This window comes from Kalmanozyma brasiliensis (genome assembly GCF_000497045.1).
Source record: "Kalmanozyma brasiliensis GHG001 unplaced genomic scaffold PSEUBRA_SCAF4, whole genome shotgun sequence".
In the NCBI taxonomy this organism is placed as follows: domain Eukaryota; kingdom Fungi; phylum Basidiomycota; class Ustilaginomycetes; order Ustilaginales; genus Kalmanozyma; species Kalmanozyma brasiliensis.
In genome coordinates this window covers 617,808-639,203 of record NW_015961981.1, presented here as the reverse complement: position 1 = coordinate 639,203, position 21,396 = coordinate 617,808, and the positions used below count along the sequence as shown (strand labels likewise).

The window sequence follows — 21,396 nt, the reverse complement described above, 5'->3', positions numbered from 1 at the left end:
GCGTTCGAACTGAGCGGAAGAAAGCGAGCCCCGTTCTCGTGAGGTCTGAAGAAGGACAGCCGAGCGTGAGTCGGACGCACCGATTTGATCGTCCGAATGTACAGCGGCGGTCCGGGCGAACACGCCAGGGCGCGCGGTTTTTGACAGTTTCTCTCCACATGCCCGCACGGTTCATGCATTCTCAAGGGTCCATCCCTGCTTGCTTGTCTTGCAGGACCATGCTCTGCTCCATCAGCATCGCTGCTTGACACGGACAATCCTCACGGGAGAGCTCTGCCAGCAGCCATCTGGACCAGGTATCGTCCTGCTTGCACTTCAGCCTACTCCAACGAATCCCTTCCCCTCAAATCGACTAGGCTCCTCCCGGATTCGTTTGCCTCTCGAGGCTCGACATCCTGACGCTCTCGACGTATCAAGCCTCGCTTGTAGAGGTACCTGCTTGCCATGCGCTTCACCACTGCAGCCTTTGCTGGCTACTTGGCCGCTGGACTCGCCTGTCTCCTGCACGTCGTGCATGCTGCACAGGCGCCCTTCTCAATAGACAGACATCCCGGGACAGTCGAGCCTGCAACAGTTGAAAAGCTGGACGCAGCTGCTCGGCCCAAATGGACGCTCCCACGGAGCAGCAACAGCTCCGCCGTCGTCTTCGACAAGTACAGTCTCGCACTAGCTGGGGGTCAACAGCGCCTCTTTGTCCTAGCAGGCGAATTCCATCCCTGGCGTCTGCCCGTGCCTAGCCTATGGCGGGACGTACTGCAGAAGATCCGAGCGGCGGGCTTCAACACCGTCTCGATCTACACGCACTGGGGGCTCATCCAGCCCAGTCCAGACCCCGCGTCCATCAAACTCACTGGCGTCAACGACCTCGACTTCTTCCTCACTCTAGCGAAGGAGGTGGGTCTGTTCGTAATCGTCCGCCCGGGGCCGTACATCAACGCCGAGACGACTGCGGGAGGGATGGCGCCATGGACGGTCAACCTTGACGCCACCTTGCGCACCAATGATACCGCTTGGCACGCCGCCTGGCGACCCTATATCGACGCCATCTCCCAGGTGGTGGTAAAGCATCAGCTGCGTACGCACTCGGGCCGTCTCGAGGGCGGGAGCGTGATCCTCGTTCAGGCGGATAACGAGTACAAGACGGGGCCTGCGGAACGCGCCTACATGCGTCAACTCGTCTCTCGACTCAAGTCCAATGGCATCACCGTGCCCATCACGTACAACGACCCAGGTCGGGACGCCAACTTTGTCGATCTCGTCGACCTCTACGGTCTGGATTCGTATCCTCAACGCTTCGACTGCTCCAACCCGACCACCTGGGTTCCCATCCGTGACGACTATCTCGAATACCACCAGCAGACCAACCCTTCCCAACCGTTCTACATCCCGGAATTTCAGGGTGGGAGTTACGACCCGTACGGCGGGCCAGGATACGAGCAGTGCGCGCAGATGACCAACGCCAGCTGGACACGCATTGCGAATCTGGCCCTCGTCGCACAGCGCGTGACGCTGCTGAGTATCTACATGGTCTACGGCGGCACCAACTGGGGTGGGCTGGCTGAACCGGATGTTTATACGTCGTACGACTATGGTGCGGCGCTGAACGAGCATAGACAGATCACGGACAAGTATACCGAGCTCAAGAGGCAGGGTTACTTTGTGGATGCGTTTGCGGATCTAGCGATGACGGAACAGATCAAGGATAGGACTGGGTTCAATATCTCGCAGGCATGGGATGTGGATAGGAACAAAGAGGTCGATGCGAGGGTGTTCAGAACGACGGTGCTCGAGAACCCGGAGACGCGGAGCAAGTTCTATGTGGTGCGGTACGACAACACGACCGAGTCGAGGAGGGTGAGCTTTGCGCTGGAGATCGAGTCGTTGGGCGAGAGCGTGCTGATCGGAGGGCGGCGCGAAGGTGACAGCAGCGTCAACCACCTTAATGGGAGGGAAAGTCACATCATTCCGGTGGACCAGGCGCTGCCAGGTGGCCTGCTGCTGAGGTTCAGCACCGCCAATGTGTACCGCGTCGTAACGGTCGGCAACAGCGTAGTGATCAGCCTCGACTACGGGCCGGATCAGCTCATCGAGTATTCGCTCCGGGTGCAGATGGAGGGTGATGCCTTTGTGGAGATGCAGATGCTCAACGTTGGGAAGGCCGGAATGCTGCAGACGGTAGAGGGCGGAGAGTGGGAAGAGTTAAAGCGTCTGCATTCGGACATCGGGCCGAATGCTGTAGAGGCACGAGGTACGCTTCCCGTCTCTACCACCGATGATCACCGCTTCGTAACGTACAAGACCGCACTCGGCACCTATGTTGTGATGCATTTCACACCGACCTTCCTCACTCGGCGAGACTTTTCCGCACCCGCAAGGTACATCGGCAGTTCACCTCCCTCGAGTCTACAGCGACCCACACGCCCGAACATCATCAACGACTTCTTCGGCCTCTCCGAGGACAGCGTTGTGATCCTCAACGCGGACCTTCTTCGGAACGCCACCTACTCGACCACCTCCCAGCCTTTGGATACACTCCATCTCTGGGGCTCACTCACCACAGCCTCGAACACCACCGCCATCTTTGCGCTCCCCAACCTCACGCATGTCTACTGGAACGGTCACCGGGTTGACGCGCAAGCGCAGTCCAACGCCGACTGGCTCTACATCCTCCATCTCCCCGGGCCGTCGCCCAGCGCCCTCGCCTGGAGACCGCCTGCAAGTGCAAAGCTCGACTGGCGTTGGCGGGATAGCATCGTTCAAACGTCGCGCGTGTTCCACGACGCCCACTGGGTGGATGCCAACAAAACCACCTCGCCCAACCCCTACACCCGCGATCCCAGCCTCGACACGCAGGGAACCATCCTCTTTGCGTCCGAGTACGGGTATCATGCGAACAACATCGTTTGGCGCGGCCGCTTCGAGGTGGATCCGCGACACGTGCCGACGGATGTCTTTGTCAAGGTCGAAGGTGGACGTAGCAGTGCGTTTAGTGTTTGGCTAAACGATGTGTATCTAGGGAGTGCGGAGGCGGGGCGGGAGGCGAGTGCTGTGGGCGCCACATTCCGTCTCCCCGCATCCAGCTTGAACCAGAACAAGCGAGGGGGGAAGAACGTGCTGGTGGTGCTGCAGGATCATATGGGAATAGAGATGGAAGCCGGTCAACTACCCATCGGTCTGCAACGCCACGGATTGGAAGCGGTGAAGCTACCGCGCGGCATCGTCGGATTCTCCTTCCCCTCCCTCCGCACGACCCATCAACCCGAACCGTCCGTCCGATGGAAGGTCCAGGGCAACCACATGGGCGAGTCCGCACCCGACACAGTGCGCACAAGTCTCAACGAAGGCGGTCTCTACCACGAACTTCAAGGCTGGCATTTGCCTGGCTACAATTCGGACCATTGGCCCACCCTCCCCTCCAATCGCCGCGTGGTGTTCTACCGCACAACTTTCGCCTTCGACGCGCCTCCCGATGCGGATATCGGCGTGAGCTTTGTCTTCCGCAAACTCGAGGGAAGGCGATTTAGGGCGCAGCTCTATGTGAATGGCTGGCAGATGGGTAGGTATGTCAACAATTTGGGCCCTCAAACGGTTTTCCCGGTGCACGATGGGGTGTTGGACTTGAGAGGAGAGAATGTGGTCGGTGTTAGTGTTTGGTGGCTGGATGACGAGGAGGGGGAATGGGATCCGAGGGAGGATTTGGAGATGAGGGTGGATCATGTCATGAGCGGACGGGCGAGAGATGGATATGTGATGCAGGCGGGAGGATGGGAGGAGTTGAGGGGATAGGTGGAGGGGAAAGAGGATGCTTGTTCGCCGCACTGCAATGTCATGCATCCTCGAGAAGGAGAGTCTGGGTTTTCCGGCGTCTGTCGATGTGAGATGCCGCTGTGATACGCCTATGAGCTGTTCAAGAGTATGAGTTGGAGCACATGCCGGTCCATCAGGCATCGGGAGTACAAGTACAAGATGAGGTTTGTATTCGTCGTGGTGAAGAGGATGCGGTACGAGTATGGTCGCTGTCGTGCTGATCTGGTGTACGAACGGTCGATGTCCATACGACGAACGTTCACTCGGTCTGTGCGAAAGGGCTGTTCGACAACACAAAGCAAAATCAAAAGGTCAGTCGTCTCTTCATCTCCATCCCCCAGCTCCTGTCGGTATACATACTTTTCAATGCTCTCAAACCCATCTGCGGGATTGATCACTGTCAACGCCGTACCTCTGAGCACGACCAATCCCAACTTTCTTGTCTTATCTGTGGTGTTTCCCTCTTCGTCTCGCAGACTCTCCGTGACTTCGTCCATAACGAGGTTCATGAGTTGATCGAATCCCTTGAGCGTACCGAACACCTCGCGGCCGCCGGCGAATTTGACGCGGATCTGACGGTCGATGTACTTGGTGAGGTCGAGGATGGCTTCCTTCTTGGGGCGTTCGGTGCGTTCAGAGGGGCCGGAGTGGGAGCTGCCACGAGCGGTGCCTCGAGATGAGGCGCCTCGTCCACCTCCACGACCTCCTCGCTCCGCGCCCCGTGTTGGGGCAGAGCCGCGTCCTCCGCGACCCTATAGTGACGGTGATACGATAGCGAGCGAGAGCGGGCAAGGTTAGATGTGAAGGGAGTGAGAGAGCGAGTCAGTGATGCGGTGCGAGCATGATGTGGGGCGACTTTGGCAGACTTACTCTTTCCGACATGTCTCTAGATTATGCTGCGGCGAGTTGAGTCTGATGCTCTCGACCTTGCTGCTTGCTAACGTCAATCGAATGGCTACAGTGAGGTGTTCTGTCGAGTGTGAGCAGCTGGCCAGTCGAAACGATGCAAGGGAAGGTGTCGAAACCATGCGTCGAAGAGCATGCAAGAGCTGTCAACGAACTCCACAAGGATCTTCGACAGCCGTGCGCTTTTGCTGAAGTCTAGGCTCGTCAGTTATCAGCATTACATAATCAGGACCCTCTCCTCGACGCCGCATGCGAAGCTTCGTATGCCTCCACCGACCTCATCCCCACTCCTTGCTGCCTTCCACACGATCCAGTGAAGCGATACACATGCCGGAACCCACACCAAGAACAGATGCCGCGGAGTTAATCGCCAGCGGCGATGAAACTCCATCATCACCCCTGGAGCTGCTGAAAGCAGTCAAAGAGGTGCAGGAACGCCGGATCGCCGTGTGGCACGAATACGATGATGCCTTCGACACATTCCTCTCGCACGTACCCTCCTCCCCGTCTGACCCTATCAACGGCTCTCAAAACGACGCGCCCTCCGCACCACATGATGCCAACGAGGAAAGCACGGGCCGTTGCGCGGGGTGCAGCACCACCACCGTCCCGCTCTCCGACCGCCTCCTCGCCCAAATTATGCAGATCACCACCCAGGGCCTCATCGAGTGCGGTCACCGCTTGCGGGCGATCCAGACCGAACTCGCCCATTCGAACGCTCCCCAGCTCGCACCCCTCGTCGACGCGATACAGAACAGGGAGAACACCGTGCTGAGGAAGGTCGTCGAGCGCGATCAGCTGAGGAAGACCACGCTCAAGCCGGAGGACGGCCAGGTGGAGAGGGACGAGGACGAGGCAAGGGAAAGGATAAAGGCGCTGGACGAGGAGGTCAAGCTGGTCAGAACCGAAATCGCAGAGTTGATGCAGGAGGTGTATGCTGAGAGTGTCGAGCTGCAGTTGGCCGAGGGGTAGCATGTCTTGCAATGCTGAACACTGAAATATCACTGCAGCTGCTCAGGAACACGGTACGAACGATACTCAGTGGGAGATTGTGCAACAAACGATGAGCAAAGGAAGCAAGAAACCAGTATGAATTGCCTTTCTTTTTGGGTTGTTTTGACACAGAATGCCGGGAGGTGTGGGAAAAAAGTACAAGTATATGCGTGTGTGTGTGTGTGTGTGTGCAGAGCATGCGAAGGATCGTCCTGTGCTCAGCGATGGCTGAAAGGCAGATGTGCCATTGCGAACGTGGGAAGCCAACTCATGATGCGAGTGTATGTGTGATGGGAGATGATGCGGGAGATGTTGAAGTTAGACGGGAGATTTACTCCTCGTCCTCCTCGGCGTCTCCACCGCCGGCAGCCTCAGCGGCGGCACGGGCACGCTTGCGCTTGACACGGCCGGAACGGGCACCGCCGTAGGGCGAGGTGAGGGCAAAGTCAATGTGCTTCTGCGAGTCGAGGCGGACGACGAACGAGGGGACGTTGACGATCTGCTTGCCGACGCGGATGTGGCGCTGGACGATCAGCACACGGGCGTGGTGGATCGACTTGGCGAGACCGGACTTGAACACCTGGGTCTGCAGACGACGCTCCAAAAAGTCCTCGATCTTGAGGGCGAGCACGTAATCGAGACGCATGCGGGTCTCGTCGAGCACACCGATGCGCACCAGACGACGGATGATGGCGTTGCCCTCGAACAGACGCTTGGGGTCCTTCTCGTCGAGCTTGAGCAGCTCACGAGCAGCACGTCGGATCTTGGAGAGCGTAAGGGCAATGCGCCAGATCTCGCGCTTGTTGCGCAGACCGTACTCACCAGCGAGCTTGAGCTCGCTGTCGAGACGGGCCGACTCGAAGGGTCGACGGGGAACCTTGGCGGTCTTGGACTGCTTACGAGGAGCGCGAGGCATTTTGTCTTTGGGAAGAAATAAAGTCAGACGTGAATACAAGGGCGGGCAACAGTGAGGTCAGTATACATTGACCAGGTTGCCTATGTGTGCATGCGAGGGGCGAGGCTCTTGAGATGCCAGGTTGCCTCGATCAAGTCACCCTTGGTGTCGGACTGCAGGAGGAGTATACGATGATGACGAGATGATCCAGCGCTGAAGAGGCAGGGAAAGTTGGTGTGCTAACGTCCTCATCCCAGACAAACGGTGACAGAATCGTGACGGTGCTAGACTAAGCACGTCCTGCCAAGCCGTTCCCGAGGCACAGACTCTTGATGTAGAGCACGAACACGTCCTGCCAGCTGGAGATAGGTGGTGCTAAAGTCGATGGTGATGCAATATGCTGAACGAACAGTCTGTCGAAAGCGCGGTGTACGCTGTGATGGCGATGCGCCGGTCCCGGACGAGTTTGTTCTGCTAGCGGCTCCCTGCAAACAAGGGAAGGATAGCCATTTGACGATCGAAAGATCGGCCTGCCAGAGAATTCTCTGCTCCTGACTGGAAGTCCTGCGATGCTGAATGCGGCGAAAGCAATGAAGTGTTTCTGCTGGGTATATGGGATGTGCATGGGTATTTGATCGAATCTATGCTGCGGTGGTGGGGTCGTTGCGGTTGCTGATGCTATCGTCAAATCGTCATCGTGTCGTGATACTCTTCGTTGAATGCTGTCCTCCTAGCTGCCATTGCGGGCTATGTCGACGATTGGCGTCGGGGTGTGTCTTGGATCGAGGCCGCCATGGGCATATCTCGAGCACACGACCGCAAGCGGTTCGGTGCGACTTACCTTGATGGGTGTGGTGAGGAGCGGTAAGGTAGAAACGACGACGAACGAACTGTCAACTAGACCCAGTCCTGGCTCTCACACAGTCTCGCAGGCCCTGGCTGTCTGCCTGTCTCGAGCCAGCACGGCTTCGAGGGTCTCAGAATGCGAGCCGCTCTCTGATGTCGTGGCCCAGCCAGCCAGCGACTTGCCCGAAGGACTGTCTTCTCGACACCAGGCAGCTAGCTGGTGCGACCGAAATTCTTTCTGAACTGCACGTGACCTGGTATAGCTGCTCATAAATTCGGCCGGGCCGTTTTGTATTCTCGTTAAAATCCTAAACGTTTGAAATGACTGAATCGAAATCTTTAGATTCGGCACTCGCCTGAAACAGCTCGGTGCGAGCCCAGACTTGGTTAGGCAGCAGCAGAGCACAAAGCGCCGATTCTAAGCTTGGGATTGGCAGCAGACGGCGATGTGAGAAGCAGAGACTTAGAATTGGCGGAACTCGTGAGCGCCCAGCGAGGCCAGAAAGGCAGCTGCTGAGCCACAGAGCCATTGGACGGGCTGCAAGTCCACTGTAGCCAGGCAGCGCGAGTTGAGCAAACCGATTCGAGGTGGCCGTCATCATCATCCTTCTCGTCACCATCACCACCTCAAGAGATCATTAACTCACAATGCCTGTAAGTATACCTTGCAAACGTCAGCAACGTCACGTCACATCCTCGCATCGACCAGCGGCATCGACTATACACGCAGCATCTAGGAAGCTATCCATGTGAAGGAAAAGTTGGTAGTTGGGAGGCTCTCAGCAGATGTTCATGGGCATTTGTCGACACAAGCAGGAGAAGCGCTAGCAGTCCGAGAAGCTTCGATGATCTCATCTGGAGCATGGTCAGCCTAAGGCAGAGGAACTAAGGACCTACACAACGGGTATTAGAAGGCGGGACATTCGACGGCATCTCAACAGTTTTGAATACGCAGGCAGCCTCACCAGGACTTCGGAGTAGATGATTGCGATTGTCGGAGCACTTCGACACTTTAGCGGCCTATCCATCATCGCTACCGCTCAACGCTCGTCGCTCACGACCTGAAGGCTCGACCAACAACTGCCAGCCTTCGTGCGGGAAGGTTACGACACTTTGACACATCAACGTCTCGACTGGTGCCTTTAGTCTGCAGCGCTCGGGATCAGCAAAGTTCGAGCGGGTCTAGAACTCCGTGGACTGGCGACGTGGATCAAGTTGGCAAATGCTTCACCTCGGATTGTCAACTTGATCCATTCTACACCTCAATCCGCCATCCTTAGCACCAAGCTACCGACACGCTCCAGCATGTTCAGAGAGACGAAGCCTCGAGATTCTGGTTGGCATGCCGCTGCGACTTCTCGACACCCTCCGACCCCTTGCTGAACGATGCAGGATGGACGTGACTATTTGCATCGCAGACGTTCGACAGCAGCACCCACACGGCACCGTACTGATTCCTTATCCTTCGCAATGCGATCCTTCGACCCCATCGATAGCACTCTTTCGGTTACAGGGCGCGCACTCGCCACCTCTTCGCGAGGAAGTTCCGCCAGCATGGTCCCATCAAGCTGTCGACCTACCTGCGACCTTTCCACGCCGGTGACATTGTCGACATCAAGGCCAACGCTGCCGAGCAGAAGGGTATGCCCCACAAGTACTACCACGGCCGCACCGGTGTCGTTTTCAACGTTGCCCCACGAGCTGTCGGTGTCATCATCTACAAGGTGGTTGGCAACCGATACATCGAGAAGCGTGTTAACGTCCGCATCGAGCACGTCAAGCACTCCAAGTGCCGTGATGACTTCCTGCAGCGTGTCAAGCGCAACGCCGAGCTCAAGAAGGAGGCCAAGGCCAAGGGCGAGCGCGTTCAGCTCAAGCGTCTCCCCACCGCTCCCCGCACCGCCTTCACCCTCTCCATGAAGGGCAACGCCCCCGAGACCCTCGCCCCCCAGGCTTACGACACCTACATCTAATGGTGTTCTCCCATCCCCTGGTCTACGTTTTCTCGGCATTGCATTTCACACTCAGACTCTCTTTGTGATGCTTTCATCACTTGTATTTACCACACCCAAAACCACTGGTCGAAAGATCACCGCCTTGTTCTCCTGATACACCAGGAGACGGGCAACCATGCGAAAGCAAGACATTCTCACGAAAGCATTGTTGTGTGGCCGGTGTCGTGTGTGCATTCAAACATTCTCGATGGCTGTACTTTAAGATTGTTGACGGCAAGCACGGGGGAATCCAAGTCGAAGCCGCATGTGTGATGAGGAGGAGGAGACATGCTGTAGATCGGCCTGCAATTCTATTCCAAATCGGTGATCCGACTTTCGACTCGGAAGGGATCGGTAAGCGCCAAAGTGGAGCTTCAACTCGCTTTCACCGGCAAAGCGAAAGGCATTCCTGTCCGGATCAGGGTTCCCACCTCGTCCTTGCCTGAAAAGGGCCGGTGTGTGTCCGGCGTGAGCAACCCCACACGACAACGGCCAAGCGAGCGAGCAGGCCGGTGTCAAGGTGTGACGTGACTCCTCCCCGGGAAGTGTGTTTGTGAAAAGTGTTGTTCCTCCCCGGGTATATAGCTCGAACTGACAGGTGCAGATCGACGTCGCTTACCCCTGTGACAAGCCGGTGACGAGATCAACCTGCATCTGTCTTGTCGACACACCCTTTTGCTGCTCCAAGTGACATCGAGGACGTACCTTCTCGTCTGGTTTCCCGATCTTGAACGGCACGCCCAACTCAACGCTATTCTTCGGACTTCGACAGCTCGGAACGACCCCTCGACCGCACGAACGATTAGCTTCAACAACGCAGCGTACCGTTGCTGCACATTGCATTCGATCGTGCAGCTCTGCGAACATCTTCGACAACGGCCGGATCGACGATCCTATCGAGAGGCAGACGGAGGAGCATTTCCGAAAAGACGGCAGCGGACCGCATCCAGACCGTCACACGCTCAAATCACTAAAAAGCGCGATTTAACCGGTCACTTCCGAGCGAGTCACTGCCGATCCGAGTTGGGACACACAAGACATTCATCAACCTCTTCAGTCGTGCTTTCTTCTCGCAACGCTCATGTCGTCGCTCGCATCTTCTCACGCATCGTCACGCGCAACGTCAAGCAACCTCACACACGTCCCACGCGCTGCACTCTCACGGCGTTGAGATTCCAAGACCTTTTCTCGATCAAGCAGGCAAAAGCAGCGTCAAATCCTCGACGACATCATAGACACAACCAGTGCTATGCTCACATCACCACTATAGCATCTGCTTCGATCTCACCACAGCCGCTTTCCTCGCAGTCATGGCGGTAGCGACGGACCCAACACGGCCGATGGCCACGCTCACGCGCTCAAGCCAAGCCTCAACATCCGCCTCGACGCTCGAGAGCTTCCTCGATTCAGCGTCTGCGCTCGTCTCGCTTGCCGGCCAAACCACCACACCATGCGACAGGCCGCCAATATTGCGCATGCGCTCCACTGGCCGTCCCTCCGCCGCGACCGACTCTTTGACACCAACAGACCTCGCGCGGGCTAAAGCGTACGAGCAGGTGCACTCTCCATCCTCCAACGACACCTCCAACACCACCTCCTCAACGGACCACTCGCACGGAACCTCGCACGCCTTCCTAATCACCTACTTCGTCGCGGGCGGTGCAGCAGGTGCAACATCCCGCACCGTCGTCTCCCCCCTCGAACGCCTGAAGATCATCATGCAGGTCCAACCGCAATCTTCGGCCAACAAACGCAATCGCGCCTACAACGGCGTCTGGACGGGCCTGGTCAAGATGTGGCAAGAAGAGGGCTTTGCCGGTTTCATGCGAGGCAACGGCATCAACTGTTTGCGTATCGCCCCCTACTCCGCTGTGCAGTTCACCACGTACGAGATGTGCAAGACGTGGTTGCGACCGGAGCATGGCGAATTGGACGTGGTTAGGCGGCTCACGGCGGGGGCTGTGGCTGGTATTGCCAGCGTGGTGAGTACCTATCCGTTGGATTTGGTCAGGAGTAGGATCAGCATTGCTAGTGCCAACATGTACAATGAGGCCAAGAGCGAGGTTGGTGCAACGACGAAGAAGGTTTCGGCAGAACTGCTGAGAGAGCAGATTGCAGCACGACAAAAAGCGGTACCGGGTATTTGGAGCATGACCAAACAGGTGTATCGCGAAGAAGGCGGTGTGAGGGGTCTATACCGTGGTTGTGTTCCAACCAGCGTCGGCGTGGCCCCCTACGTCGCACTCAATTTCTACTTCTACGAGGCGGCGAGGAAACGCATCACTCCGGCAGACGGCGAACCTTCCGCTCTGATGAAGCTCGCCTGTGGCGCCCTAGCAGGCTCCATCTCCCAAACCCTCACATACCCCCTCGACGTGTTGCGACGACGAATGCAGGTCGCAGGCATGAAGGATAGCCAGGAAAAGTTGGGCTACAAGGACAAAAACGCGCTCAACGCGATCCAGAACATTGTCAAGGCCGAAGGCGTTACGGGGCTATACAGGGGATTGTTGCCGAATTTGTTGAAGGTCGCACCGAGTATCGGGACCAGCTTTTTGACCTACGAGGCGGTCAAGGGGTTCTTGGAGGTGCACATGGATGATTTGCATCTTACGAGTGGGGAGGAGACGAACAAGCATTGATGGCTTGTCAAGAACGGGGAAGCGGAAGGAAGCGCTACATATGACGATGAATACACTCATTCACAAGCACGTCCGTCTGTGCGACTGAGCTCAAGCAAGCATTCTCACGGTCTCATCGCAATCGCGGTTGGCAATGTTTCTTTTGCCATTTGCCAAGCGTCGCTGTGTGTCTCCTAACGATCTTGTGCAAAGCTACTAACCCATGGGCCCCTCGTTCTTCAAACTGCTCCTTCCCGCCCTAAGAATCTCATCGACGCTCAACAGGTTGCTCGCAATAACGGCCGAGCTGTGGAGCATATGCCTCTTGACGCGGTAGTTGTCCCAGACGCCCTGGCTGATCGCGTCCATCGGTTCGCCCGTCTGCACGTCCAGTCCCACCACGTTGCCCTCGCTCGCCTCGTCCTGCAGCGCCACCAGGCAGTCCTGCACATCAAACCCAGAGTTGGACGCGAGCGTCTTTGGGATCACCAACAGCGCATCTGCAAACGCTTGGACACCCAACTTGGCCCGGCCCTTCGCAGACTTTTTGATCTCGGTCGTAAGATGGTGTGCAGCCGAAATTTCGAAGGCGCCACCGCCGGCGATGAGCGTTGTGTCCTCGATGGCGTTCTTGACCGAACGCAGGCCGTCGCGCACCGCATCCTGGATCTGCGACATGGTATGCGCATTCGGACCCTTAATGAGAATCGTAACCGACTTGGGATCCTTGCACTCCTCGACAAAGGTGTACTTCTCCTCGCCGAGCGTGTGTTCGTACACCAACCCGGCGTAACCCAGCACGTTCGGGCTGAGGTCGTCGACCGAATTCTGCGCCACACCACCGCAGCACAGCTGCAGGCGCTCCATGTTGCGCCTCTTGGCGCGTCGCAGCGCCAGAATCCCGTTCTTGGCCAAAATGTCCAACGACATAGGATCAATGCCCTTCTGGTTGAAAATGACAAAGTTTTTCTTCTTCTCGTTGCTCCCCTCGGTCGGCGCATCGCACACCGCCTGCTTCAACTCGACAATCTTCTTCAGCTTGGCATCGACAAACCGACGTTCGGACTCGACGAGCTTCTCGCGCTGTTCCGCCGAAGAGTAGAAAAACCCGGAGTTGACCTCGGTCTTTTCGTACTCGAGCGAGACGTTGAGGGTGAGCACGTAGGCGTTTTCGACGCGCTTGGGCATGTCGGCGTGTCGAGCGCCGTGATCGAGCACGAGCCCGCGCACGAGTTGGGTGTCGGTCTCGGTCTTATGCTGCATCTTCATGATTTCGACCATGTGCAGGTCGATGGGGTCTTTGATGTTCCACTCGCTGACGCTCTCGCTGCTGCCGTCGGCGGTAGGGGCGGGCACCTCGACGGTGGAGGTGGTGGCGGGCTTGATGGCGAGCACCGCATCGACAATGTCGGCGGCGAGCTGCGTCGCGAGCTTGGCGTGCAGCTTGGTGGAGAGCGAGGTGGTGGCCACTTTCACCAGGGTAGCACGGTCCATTTCGGGAGACTTTTTAAACTCTTCGAGGAACTTTAGCGCTCCGGTCTTGGCAACATCGAAGCCTTCGCTGATGACACGCGGGTGGACGCCTTCCTGAATGTAGCGCTCGGCCTGCTTGAGCAACTCACCGACCAGCAACACGACAGAGGTGGTGCCATCGCCGCACTGCTCGTCCTGGGCAACGGCGGTTCGCGCGATCATGGCGGCGGTGGGGTTCTGAATCTGCATCTCGGTGAGAAGCACCTTGCCGTCCTTGGTCATCTTGAGATTGCCCGAGCCGTCGACGAGCATCTTGATGGTACCGCGAGGGCCGAGATTGGAGCGCACGACTTGGGCGAGACCGATGGCACCGGCAGTGTTGACCTGCAGCGCCTGCGTCCGACGGACGGACTCGGCTCTTGGGTTGATCAGCTCGATGGCCGACATAGTGTGGTGTGTACGGCCGGACGGCTGTGTGCTAGTGGGTGTTGGATCTTATCGCCTTCCTGACTGTTACTGCCTGATGTGAGAAGTTCGTTGTAGGCCAAGAGGAGGAATCGTTGAAGGGCTGGAAGAAAGGGTGTTCCGCAGAAATGAAGATGTGCGTGCGCGACTGGCTGGTGTTGGTCTTTGCAGGCTGAGCCAGAGACAGAAGCATCGAGTGCGCGGTGTGGTGTTCGAAGCGCGAGGAACCTTTTTTCCACCTTTCTTCTCACACTCAAAATCAGAGGCTAAATCATTCGCACGAGAACATAGCCTCAACTGCAACACTCACTTGGACCCTGACATTCACGCAGTGCAACAACACAACACCATCCGAAGCTCTCATCATAGCCACCATCTATCGCGCATACCCATCCAGACGCAAATCATCGTATCTCCACAGACAAGGTTCAACAGCAGTGACCGAAAGGACATCCTGCCAAACACAGGTCCGGTACAATCGCAGCACGGCAACCTCAATATATGGCCATGGCGTCGACCGAATCCAACTACCGCTCCGAGCTGTCGGGCTTTCGATGGGCGCAAGGGAGAACAGACGACTCTCGGCCACAGAACGCATCCACTGGACCGACGAGCTACCTCTCGACCATCACAAATAGCATCTCTGGCTATGTGCCATTACGGTCCAACGAGCGCACCAACGAAGAGGAGGCATATCTCAGCTTGAGTCGATGGGAGAGGTGAGTTGCAACGTCGTCAGATGCAGTTTGACCAGCGATGTGGAAGCAACAGCAAGCTTGATGATGTACTGACTGCTGATACTTGCCTCGCATGTCGATCTGCCACAGATTCCTCGGCTTTCTCGCATGTCTCGCCGGCGCAGCAGTGTGTTTCTTCTTCAGCTTCATCTTTCTCTCTCCGCCCATCCTGGCGCTTCGACCGCAAAAGTTCGCGCTCGCCTTCTCGCTCGGCAGTATGCTCTTCATGATTGGCTTCTCGATCCTCTCGGGTCCCCTGGCGCATCTCAAGCACATCTGCAGCAAGGAGCGACTGCCCTTTTCGATCGCCTACTTTTCATCGCTCGCACTCACGGTTTACTTTGCGGTGGGACCACGCAAGATGCTGCCCACGGTTGTTTTTGCGATAGTGCAGATCGGTGCGCTGCTGACCTATCTGGCGGCGTACTTTCCGGGTGGAACGACGACGTTGCGGTACGGCGCGAGCATGTTGTTGCGTGGAGGAGCGTCGCTGTTGCCGATTTGAAGTGGGATTGCAATACGATGCACATGCTATCCAAGGAAAGCAGCTATCGAGCGAGAGAATGCATCTGAAGCATGCACTAACAAGCACATGCGTCGAGCTTGGGTTGTGCCGTGGAGCAGGCCTACATCGCCGGTCACCTTTGGATCGAATCAGATCGGGCTGATCGGTTTGTGGGAGGTTGCATCTCAACCGGCTCCAGATGACCGGCGGCATGTTGTCATGGCAGACATCCAAAGTCGCCTTCAAGTTGCTATGCGTCGACTCGAGCGGCTTGTAAGGTGCCATATGGTTGCTCGAGACAGCTTCGACGCTGTCCGTTGAAAGACAAGCTCGTCAGCCATCCCTCCGATTCCAACCCGTGACAGAATAAGCGCATCACTGCCGCGCCCACGTGGTCACGTCTCATCACAAAGCATAGGAGGAGCAGGAAGCCCAAAGCCTTACAGACAGACCGTGCTCAAGATTTGACTGTCGAAAGCAAGGAAATGAATCCAAGACGGTGGATAGCAAGCTTGCGCAAGGAACCCAACAGGCTAAGCGAGACCCAAGGGCCCAACGCAGCCGCCTCGCGTGGCACGCAAAAGGGAAACAGAGCCCACGGTCGGAGATCTGTCAATCGCTGCTGAATGACGTGGGCTCAGCAAGCAACACGTCTCGCAAAATAGAAAATTGCAAAACGCTGCTCAGTCACCCCGCGTAGCACCGCCCTGAGAGAGAGCTTGAAATTCCGCCAAAGGGTCGTGCCGGCGCGCATGGACCAGCTCTGCATCGAGTGAGCTTGTTCGAGATTGCGTTCATAGCGTGATGATATAGGGTCGATACAGATCTACTGGGCGGATCAAGGCTAACAATGAACGTCAGGGACAAGGGCCATCAGGATGGATGGGCGGCAGTCTTTCGAAAGGGGTCCAGCTGGAAGGACACGTTGCCAGTCGATGGCTTTGATCTCCGCGTGTCACAGCCAGAAAGATTCGAATCCGATCTGGAGCACCGCTCACTCTCCGGATCTTGGCTGTACGCCTCCTGCAGGCTTGCAATCGAGCCGGTCAGCTGTGATCCTGCTGGCCCATCCGAGACAAACACGCACCCGCTCTACACAGTCACAGACCTTTTCCGAGAGCTGGCCGGCGTGTGACGATAGAGCGATCAGCCTTGGCATCCGCTAAGCGGGCGGGCCGCCTTCTACATCGGTCCGCCCGAATGGCTTCGCTGAGTTGGAACGAGTGCTTCCGATGATACATGTTCGCATAGACGCACCACAAAATAGCCTCTCCGGCAGGTCCGCTGTGTCACTTTGCGCTTCTCTGTCCCTGAACGTGGTTCGAGCGCCGAGTTCGTGCTTTCTCGAGAGCACCCTTTCCCTTTCCCACGCCGTCTTGCTTCTTCTGAGCCTATCCCGCATCTTCCCTCCCGTCCACCTCCATCCATCCCATCCCCCCGTCGCTTGTCGCAATCATGGCTGACCGCAATCACCCCTCCGCCAAGCCCGCCGCAAGGACGGTGCTCAACCTCGGCAATCTCCCTCCCAAGAAGCAAGGCTTCGGTGCTGCTGCCCAGTATGCTCGTACTCCCTCGCGCGTCGACCCCAACAACCCGCCCTGGCCCGCGTACCGTGGCTACCACGAGTTCTCTTTCGCTCACGTAAGTAACAGAAGCTCTCCATCGAGGGCGACTCTGTGCAGGGCTGAACAGATGCTGACTCGTCCTCCTTTGCTCAACAGGAAACCATGGGGAAGCGTCTTCCCACCATCCTCGGCAAGGCCGTCGACGATGTCATCAAGTCGCTCAACGAGCAGTCGGACGAAGAAAAGATCCTCGACCTCGCCAAGTGCATCGACCGCATGCACGTCCTCATGGATGATCTCCACAAGAACGCCAAGCTGCGACCCATCATCGACGACGGCGAGGGAGACATCCCCTTGTGGAACAAGGAGATCGCGCGCTTCTTCCGCGGCAAGGACTTCATGAACGCACCCTGGCTCTTCGCCGAGGCCTACAAGTACCGTCGTCTCCATGAGTGCTTCAGCATCTCCAAGTACTGGAAGGACTACGATGTCTTTTTCCGTCAAAAGTGCGACACCTTCTCTCGCTCCGGCACGGCCGTCTTTGAGCTGTCGACCCGCTTTGCCGAGCCGTTCGCCTACGAGGAGGGCGCCAACGAGGAGCAGAAGCTCAAGGCGCGCGAGCTCATCTTCCACGAACTCACCCAAGTCTGCCTCTGGGGCAACGCCACCGACCTCTCGCTGCTGATCAACATGACCGAGGATGACATCAAGAACCTCCAATCCACCGGTGGCGAGCACCTCGCCGCTACGGAGAAGAACATCCTTGGCAACCACCTCGACCGTCTCTGGAAGCTGGTCAGCAACATGAAGGGTGGCCGAATCGACTTTGTTCTCGACAACGCCGGCTTTGAGCTGTATTGCGACTGCGTCTACGCTGACTGGCTGATCCAGTCGGGAATCGCAACGTCGATCCACTTCCACGGCAAGCGATTCGCGTGGTTCGTCTCGGACGTAACCCGTAAAGACTGGGACTGGTTGCTCAACTCGATGCTCTACGGTTCGCTCTTCCCGCAGGCGAGCGATGCGGATATGCAATCGCTCAAGCAGATGGGTCTGCGTTGGAAGGAGTACGAACGCAAAGGCCAATGGATCTACGAACAGCACCCGTTCTGGTGCACCGGCTATACGTTCTGGAGCATCTCGCAGGAGGCGCCCGATCTGTTCCTCCACCTGGCCGACAGCGATCTGGTCATCTTCAAGGGTGATTTGAACCATAGGAAGTTGACGTACGATTGTCAGGCACCGAGCGATACGCCGTTTGACATGGCGATTGGTCCGCTGGCGAGCGAGGACGGCGCCCCGCCCGTGGCCAGTTTGAGGACCATCAAGTCGGATGTGGTCGTTGGCGTGCCTGGTGACGTGAGCCAGAAGCTGGACAATGAGGAGCCTGGTTGGAGGATCAGTGGCAAGTACGCTGTGGTGCTACTCAGCGACGGTCTGCCGGGCAAACCGGTCAGCTTCAACACGCAGTAAGAGGCGCGTTCGCCCCATTCGCTCTGCTAACCCCAAACTCAGCTTCACGCCCCCATACACGATGTAGAATGAAATTTGTCATGCCCGACTCGCACTCAATGCCGTGTGCCATGTTCGAGAAAGCTGAATGCGATGCTGCGATTAAAAGTTACAGATGGGTCTCGCTCACTCGTCATCCTCGACATCGTCCCTCTTGCTCCTAGCTTTCCTGACAGCTTCGCTGATCTGGGCGCTATTGAGTTTGATCTTCTGCCTCTTATCCGCCCTACCTTCCTCCTCACCTCCAACGAAGCCCTTCCTAGTCTTGTTCCGCTGCATCTCAACTTCCTCGCCTTCATCCTTTCCAACCTTGCTCCACTGCAACACGAGATGTCGGCCGAGCAAATGGGTATGTTTCAGCGCCTCCATGGCGCTCTGCGCCTCGCGCACCGTCGTATACTCGACAAAGCCAAATCCGCGCGTCGAGTTGTCGAACTTCTTGGGCAGACGCACGCTCTTGAGCTGACCTTGCGAAGAAAAGAGATCGCGAATGTCCTTCTTCGTCGCTTCAAAGGGCAGGTTCTTGATGAGGATCTTGGTGCTTCCCCCGCTCGAAAGAGAGGTGGCAGTGGGCGTGTCAGCATTGCGTCTCGCGAAAGTGACAACGAGCGTGTGCCCGTCGAGCACTTTGCCGTCCATAGCCCTTTGCGCGGTGCGCGCAGAGTCGACGGATTTGAACCCCACAAAGCCGTACCCCATCGAAAGGCGGGCGCCGGGTCGACGTGGGTCGGGCTTGGTCTGCACGTGGGCGAATGCGTAGTCGGACAGCCCGTGGAAGGTCGACGCGAGCCGCTCGTCGGTCGTGCTGAACGACAGGTTCTTGATGTACAACGTCGCACCGTCCGCCGCCTCCTCTTCGCCGGTGGACTTGATGTTGGAGGTGGGGTTGGTGGTGTCGATGGTCTTCCCGACGATGGGTGCCTGCTTGACGACCTGATCGCCCGCCTTCTGCGGCGCCAACAACCCCACCGGCGCCTTTTCGAGGTACAAAATCCCTCCCTTGAATTTCTTGTACGCCAACGCGCGGAAGGCCACCCTCGCCTCGCTCACCACGGGCATCTCGACAATCGCAATCGTCCCGCTCGGCGGGATCAACACCTTATCCACCTCGCCGTGAGAAGCAAACAGCTTCTCCACCTCCTCCCCAGACGTGCCGTAGGGAATGTTTTTGACCAAGATGGTCGTCTCCGACCGCTGACTCTTCTTGCCATCGAAGGCGTCGACATTGATGCCTTCCTGGGCGAAGAACTCTTTCGTCTCCTGGATGATTCGTGTTTCGGCCAGGGCGAGACGAACAGCCGCGTTGTCCGGCCCACCCTCCGCGCCCGGGTTGAGGATCTCCGCCTTGCTCACGCCCAGCCGGTCCGCGATGGACGAGGCGACGGCGTCCGAAGACATGTACAGCATCGACCAGTTGAAGTCTTTGGCCGCGTCGTCCTTTTTCTGTTCTGCCCGCGCCTGTTTTAGGGTCGCCGCCTTTTTGGTGTCGCCTTCGGCAGGGGCGTCCTTGTTGACGGCGGGAAGGAGGTGAAGGAGACGGCCTTGAAAGGTCGAGCCGTCCTTTGCACGGTACGCGGCAAGCGCGTGGGATGGGTCGGTGAACGAGACGAACGCCAAACCTTTGGATGCTTTCGTGGACTTGTCGAGCGGGATGTGGACCTGCATCGTATCGAACGAGCGAGTGAGTGTCAGTACACAACCTCTAGCACGAGAAGCGGGCAACGATGACGACTTCGACCTAGACCTTCTTGCGAGATCAGATACAAATCATTTTACTATCTAGATTCCAGTAGGTTCTCAGCACGGCATCAAGCTCTGCTGTCCCTATACTAATGTGTCATCATGCAAGAAGAAGTCCGCGGTCGTCGTCGCCAGTTCGTCGCTGTGAGGGTAAAACTTACCTGTTTAACAGTGCCGAAGCTTTCAAAGAAGGACTGGATCTCGTCCTGATTCGCGGAGAAGGGGAGGTTGCGAATGAAGAGTCGGCCACTCTCCATGATCTGGTCGACGATCTTCTGATCCTTTTCTGCTGCGATCTCGGCTTTTCGCCGTGACGCCGCTTGCTTGCGTTCGAGCTCCTCATCGTTTACTTGCTCGTCTTCGGACTCGGGATCGGACTCTTCTGCGGCGGCGTCCTTCTCGTCGTCCGACTGCTCGAACTGGGGAGTGTCCGCGGGATCGTGAAGGGTATCGAGGTCGGTGCCGACCTTGTGTTTCATGCGCAGACGCATATATTCTTCGTCCGTGAGTCCTACGTCGTTTGCTGCTGCGTCTGGTTCTGCGTCCGACTCCTCAGACGCATCCTTGCTTTGGGCTGCTGACTCGGCCGCGGCAGCTGCGGAGGCTTCGGCGTCGGCCTTCTTCTGCGCCCTCCTCGCGGCCTTCTTCTCGATCGCCTCTACCGGCGCAAAGATGTCTTCCATCGTCTGTTCCGGTATCGCATCCTCATTTTGCCACGCCTTGCGCTTGGCCTTTGGCTGCATGACCGACATGAACTCTTCGAACGAAACAGCGCCCTTCTTTGCCTTCTTCTTTGCTTTTGCTGGCTCTTCATCTTTGGATATCGACTTGTCGCCCTTCCTCTTCCTCGCATCGCTTGTCGAAGTGGAAGCCTCGTCGCTGGCACCGTTGCGCCTGGCTCGGCGCTCCTCGCGCTGCTTGGCGAGCTCTTCATCGCCAATCTGTCGAGCGGGCTCGATGGTGATGCGCGAGGTATCGATGAATGTGCGGTTGAAGTAGTCGAGCGCCTGTTGTGCTTCCTCGTCGGATCGGTAGCCTACGAAGCCGAACTTTCGCGAGGTGCCATCGGGGCGGCGCATGAGCTTGACATCGGTGACGGCGCCCTTTTGGGAAAAGTGCTCTCGTAACCTCGCGTCTGTGAGGTACGAGGGCAGGCCGCGTACGATGAGACGCGACATTGTGTGTGATGCTGCTATGAAAGGGGGAACAGCCGATGCTTGAGGTGCTTCCCGACGAGGAGATGCTTGCTGACCGGAGACGAGCGCGTTTTGCGGTCTTCAGTGTGAGATACTGTGGCGACGATGCTTTTTGCGGGCTGAGCCTGCGGGTATATGGTG

At 57.4% G+C, this 21,396-nt stretch overlaps 10 protein-coding genes across 10 annotated transcripts; 6 read left to right on the top strand and 4 right to left on the bottom strand.

Moving 5' to 3' along the window:
- Positions 1-444: 444 nt before the first annotated feature.
- On the top strand, positions 445-3,786 carry PSEUBRA_004916 (Beta-galactosidase, domain 2; the record flags this gene model as incomplete). Its single annotated transcript, XM_016438398.2, has 1 exon — positions 445-3,786. One exon carries the CDS (start codon positions 445-447, stop codon positions 3,784-3,786), a length of 3,342 nt encoding a protein of 1,113 aa, XP_016290857.2.
- A 280-nt stretch (positions 3,787-4,066) lies between these two features.
- Positions 4,067-4,689, bottom strand: PSEUBRA_004915 (Ribonucleoprotein LSM domain protein; the record flags this gene model as incomplete). Its single annotated transcript, XM_059465417.1, has 3 exons — positions 4,067-4,088; positions 4,168-4,559; positions 4,678-4,689. The coding sequence occupies 3 exons, from the start codon at positions 4,687-4,689 to the stop codon at positions 4,067-4,069; spliced, it is 426 nt and encodes a 141-aa protein (XP_059320468.1).
- Positions 4,690-5,040: 351 nt separating this feature from the next.
- Positions 5,041-5,685, top strand: PSEUBRA_004914 (uncharacterized protein; the record flags this gene model as incomplete). The annotated part of the gene is made up of 1 exon (XM_016438408.2): positions 5,041-5,685. The coding sequence occupies one exon, from the start codon at positions 5,041-5,043 to the stop codon at positions 5,683-5,685; it is 645 nt and encodes a 214-aa protein (XP_016290855.2).
- Positions 5,686-6,037: 352 nt separating this feature from the next.
- PSEUBRA_004913 (Ribosomal protein S4/S9, N-terminal) lies at positions 6,038-6,622 on the bottom strand (the record flags this gene model as incomplete). The annotated part of the gene is made up of 1 exon (XM_016438381.1): positions 6,038-6,622. One exon carries the CDS (start codon positions 6,620-6,622, stop codon positions 6,038-6,040), a length of 585 nt encoding a protein of 194 aa, XP_016290854.1.
- A 1,473-nt stretch (positions 6,623-8,095) lies between these two features.
- On the top strand, positions 8,096-9,420 carry PSEUBRA_004912 (Ribosomal protein L21e; the record flags this gene model as incomplete). The annotated part of the gene is made up of 2 exons (XM_016438400.1): positions 8,096-8,101; positions 8,944-9,420. The coding sequence occupies 2 exons, from the start codon at positions 8,096-8,098 to the stop codon at positions 9,418-9,420; spliced, it is 483 nt and encodes a 160-aa protein (XP_016290853.1).
- Positions 9,421-10,751: 1,331 nt separating this feature from the next.
- On the top strand, positions 10,752-12,083 carry PSEUBRA_004911 (Mitochondrial substrate/solute carrier; the record flags this gene model as incomplete). Its single annotated transcript, XM_016438394.1, has 1 exon — positions 10,752-12,083. One exon carries the CDS (start codon positions 10,752-10,754, stop codon positions 12,081-12,083), a length of 1,332 nt encoding a protein of 443 aa, XP_016290852.1.
- A 195-nt stretch (positions 12,084-12,278) lies between these two features.
- PSEUBRA_004910 (Chaperonin Cpn60/TCP-1) lies at positions 12,279-13,982 on the bottom strand (the record flags this gene model as incomplete). The annotated part of the gene is made up of 1 exon (XM_016438379.1): positions 12,279-13,982. The coding sequence occupies one exon, from the start codon at positions 13,980-13,982 to the stop codon at positions 12,279-12,281; it is 1,704 nt and encodes a 567-aa protein (XP_016290851.1).
- Positions 13,983-14,501: 519 nt separating this feature from the next.
- PSEUBRA_004909 (Vesicle transport protein, Got1/SFT2-like protein) lies at positions 14,502-15,242 on the top strand (the record flags this gene model as incomplete). The annotated part of the gene is made up of 2 exons (XM_016438401.1): positions 14,502-14,719; positions 14,828-15,242. 2 exons carry the CDS (start codon positions 14,502-14,504, stop codon positions 15,240-15,242), a joined length of 633 nt encoding a protein of 210 aa, XP_016290850.1.
- Positions 15,243-16,697: 1,455 nt separating this feature from the next.
- On the top strand, positions 16,698-18,280 carry PSEUBRA_004908 (protein of unknown function DUF89; the record flags this gene model as incomplete). Its single annotated transcript, XM_016438399.1, has 2 exons — positions 16,698-16,883; positions 16,964-18,280. The coding sequence occupies 2 exons, from the start codon at positions 16,698-16,700 to the stop codon at positions 18,278-18,280; spliced, it is 1,503 nt and encodes a 500-aa protein (XP_016290849.1).
- A 165-nt stretch (positions 18,281-18,445) lies between these two features.
- PSEUBRA_004907 (RNA recognition motif domain protein) lies at positions 18,446-21,237 on the bottom strand (the record flags this gene model as incomplete). Its single annotated transcript, XM_016438378.1, has 2 exons — positions 18,446-19,978; positions 20,221-21,237. The coding sequence occupies 2 exons, from the start codon at positions 21,235-21,237 to the stop codon at positions 18,446-18,448; spliced, it is 2,550 nt and encodes an 849-aa protein (XP_016290848.1).
- Positions 21,238-21,396: the final 159 nt, after the last annotated feature.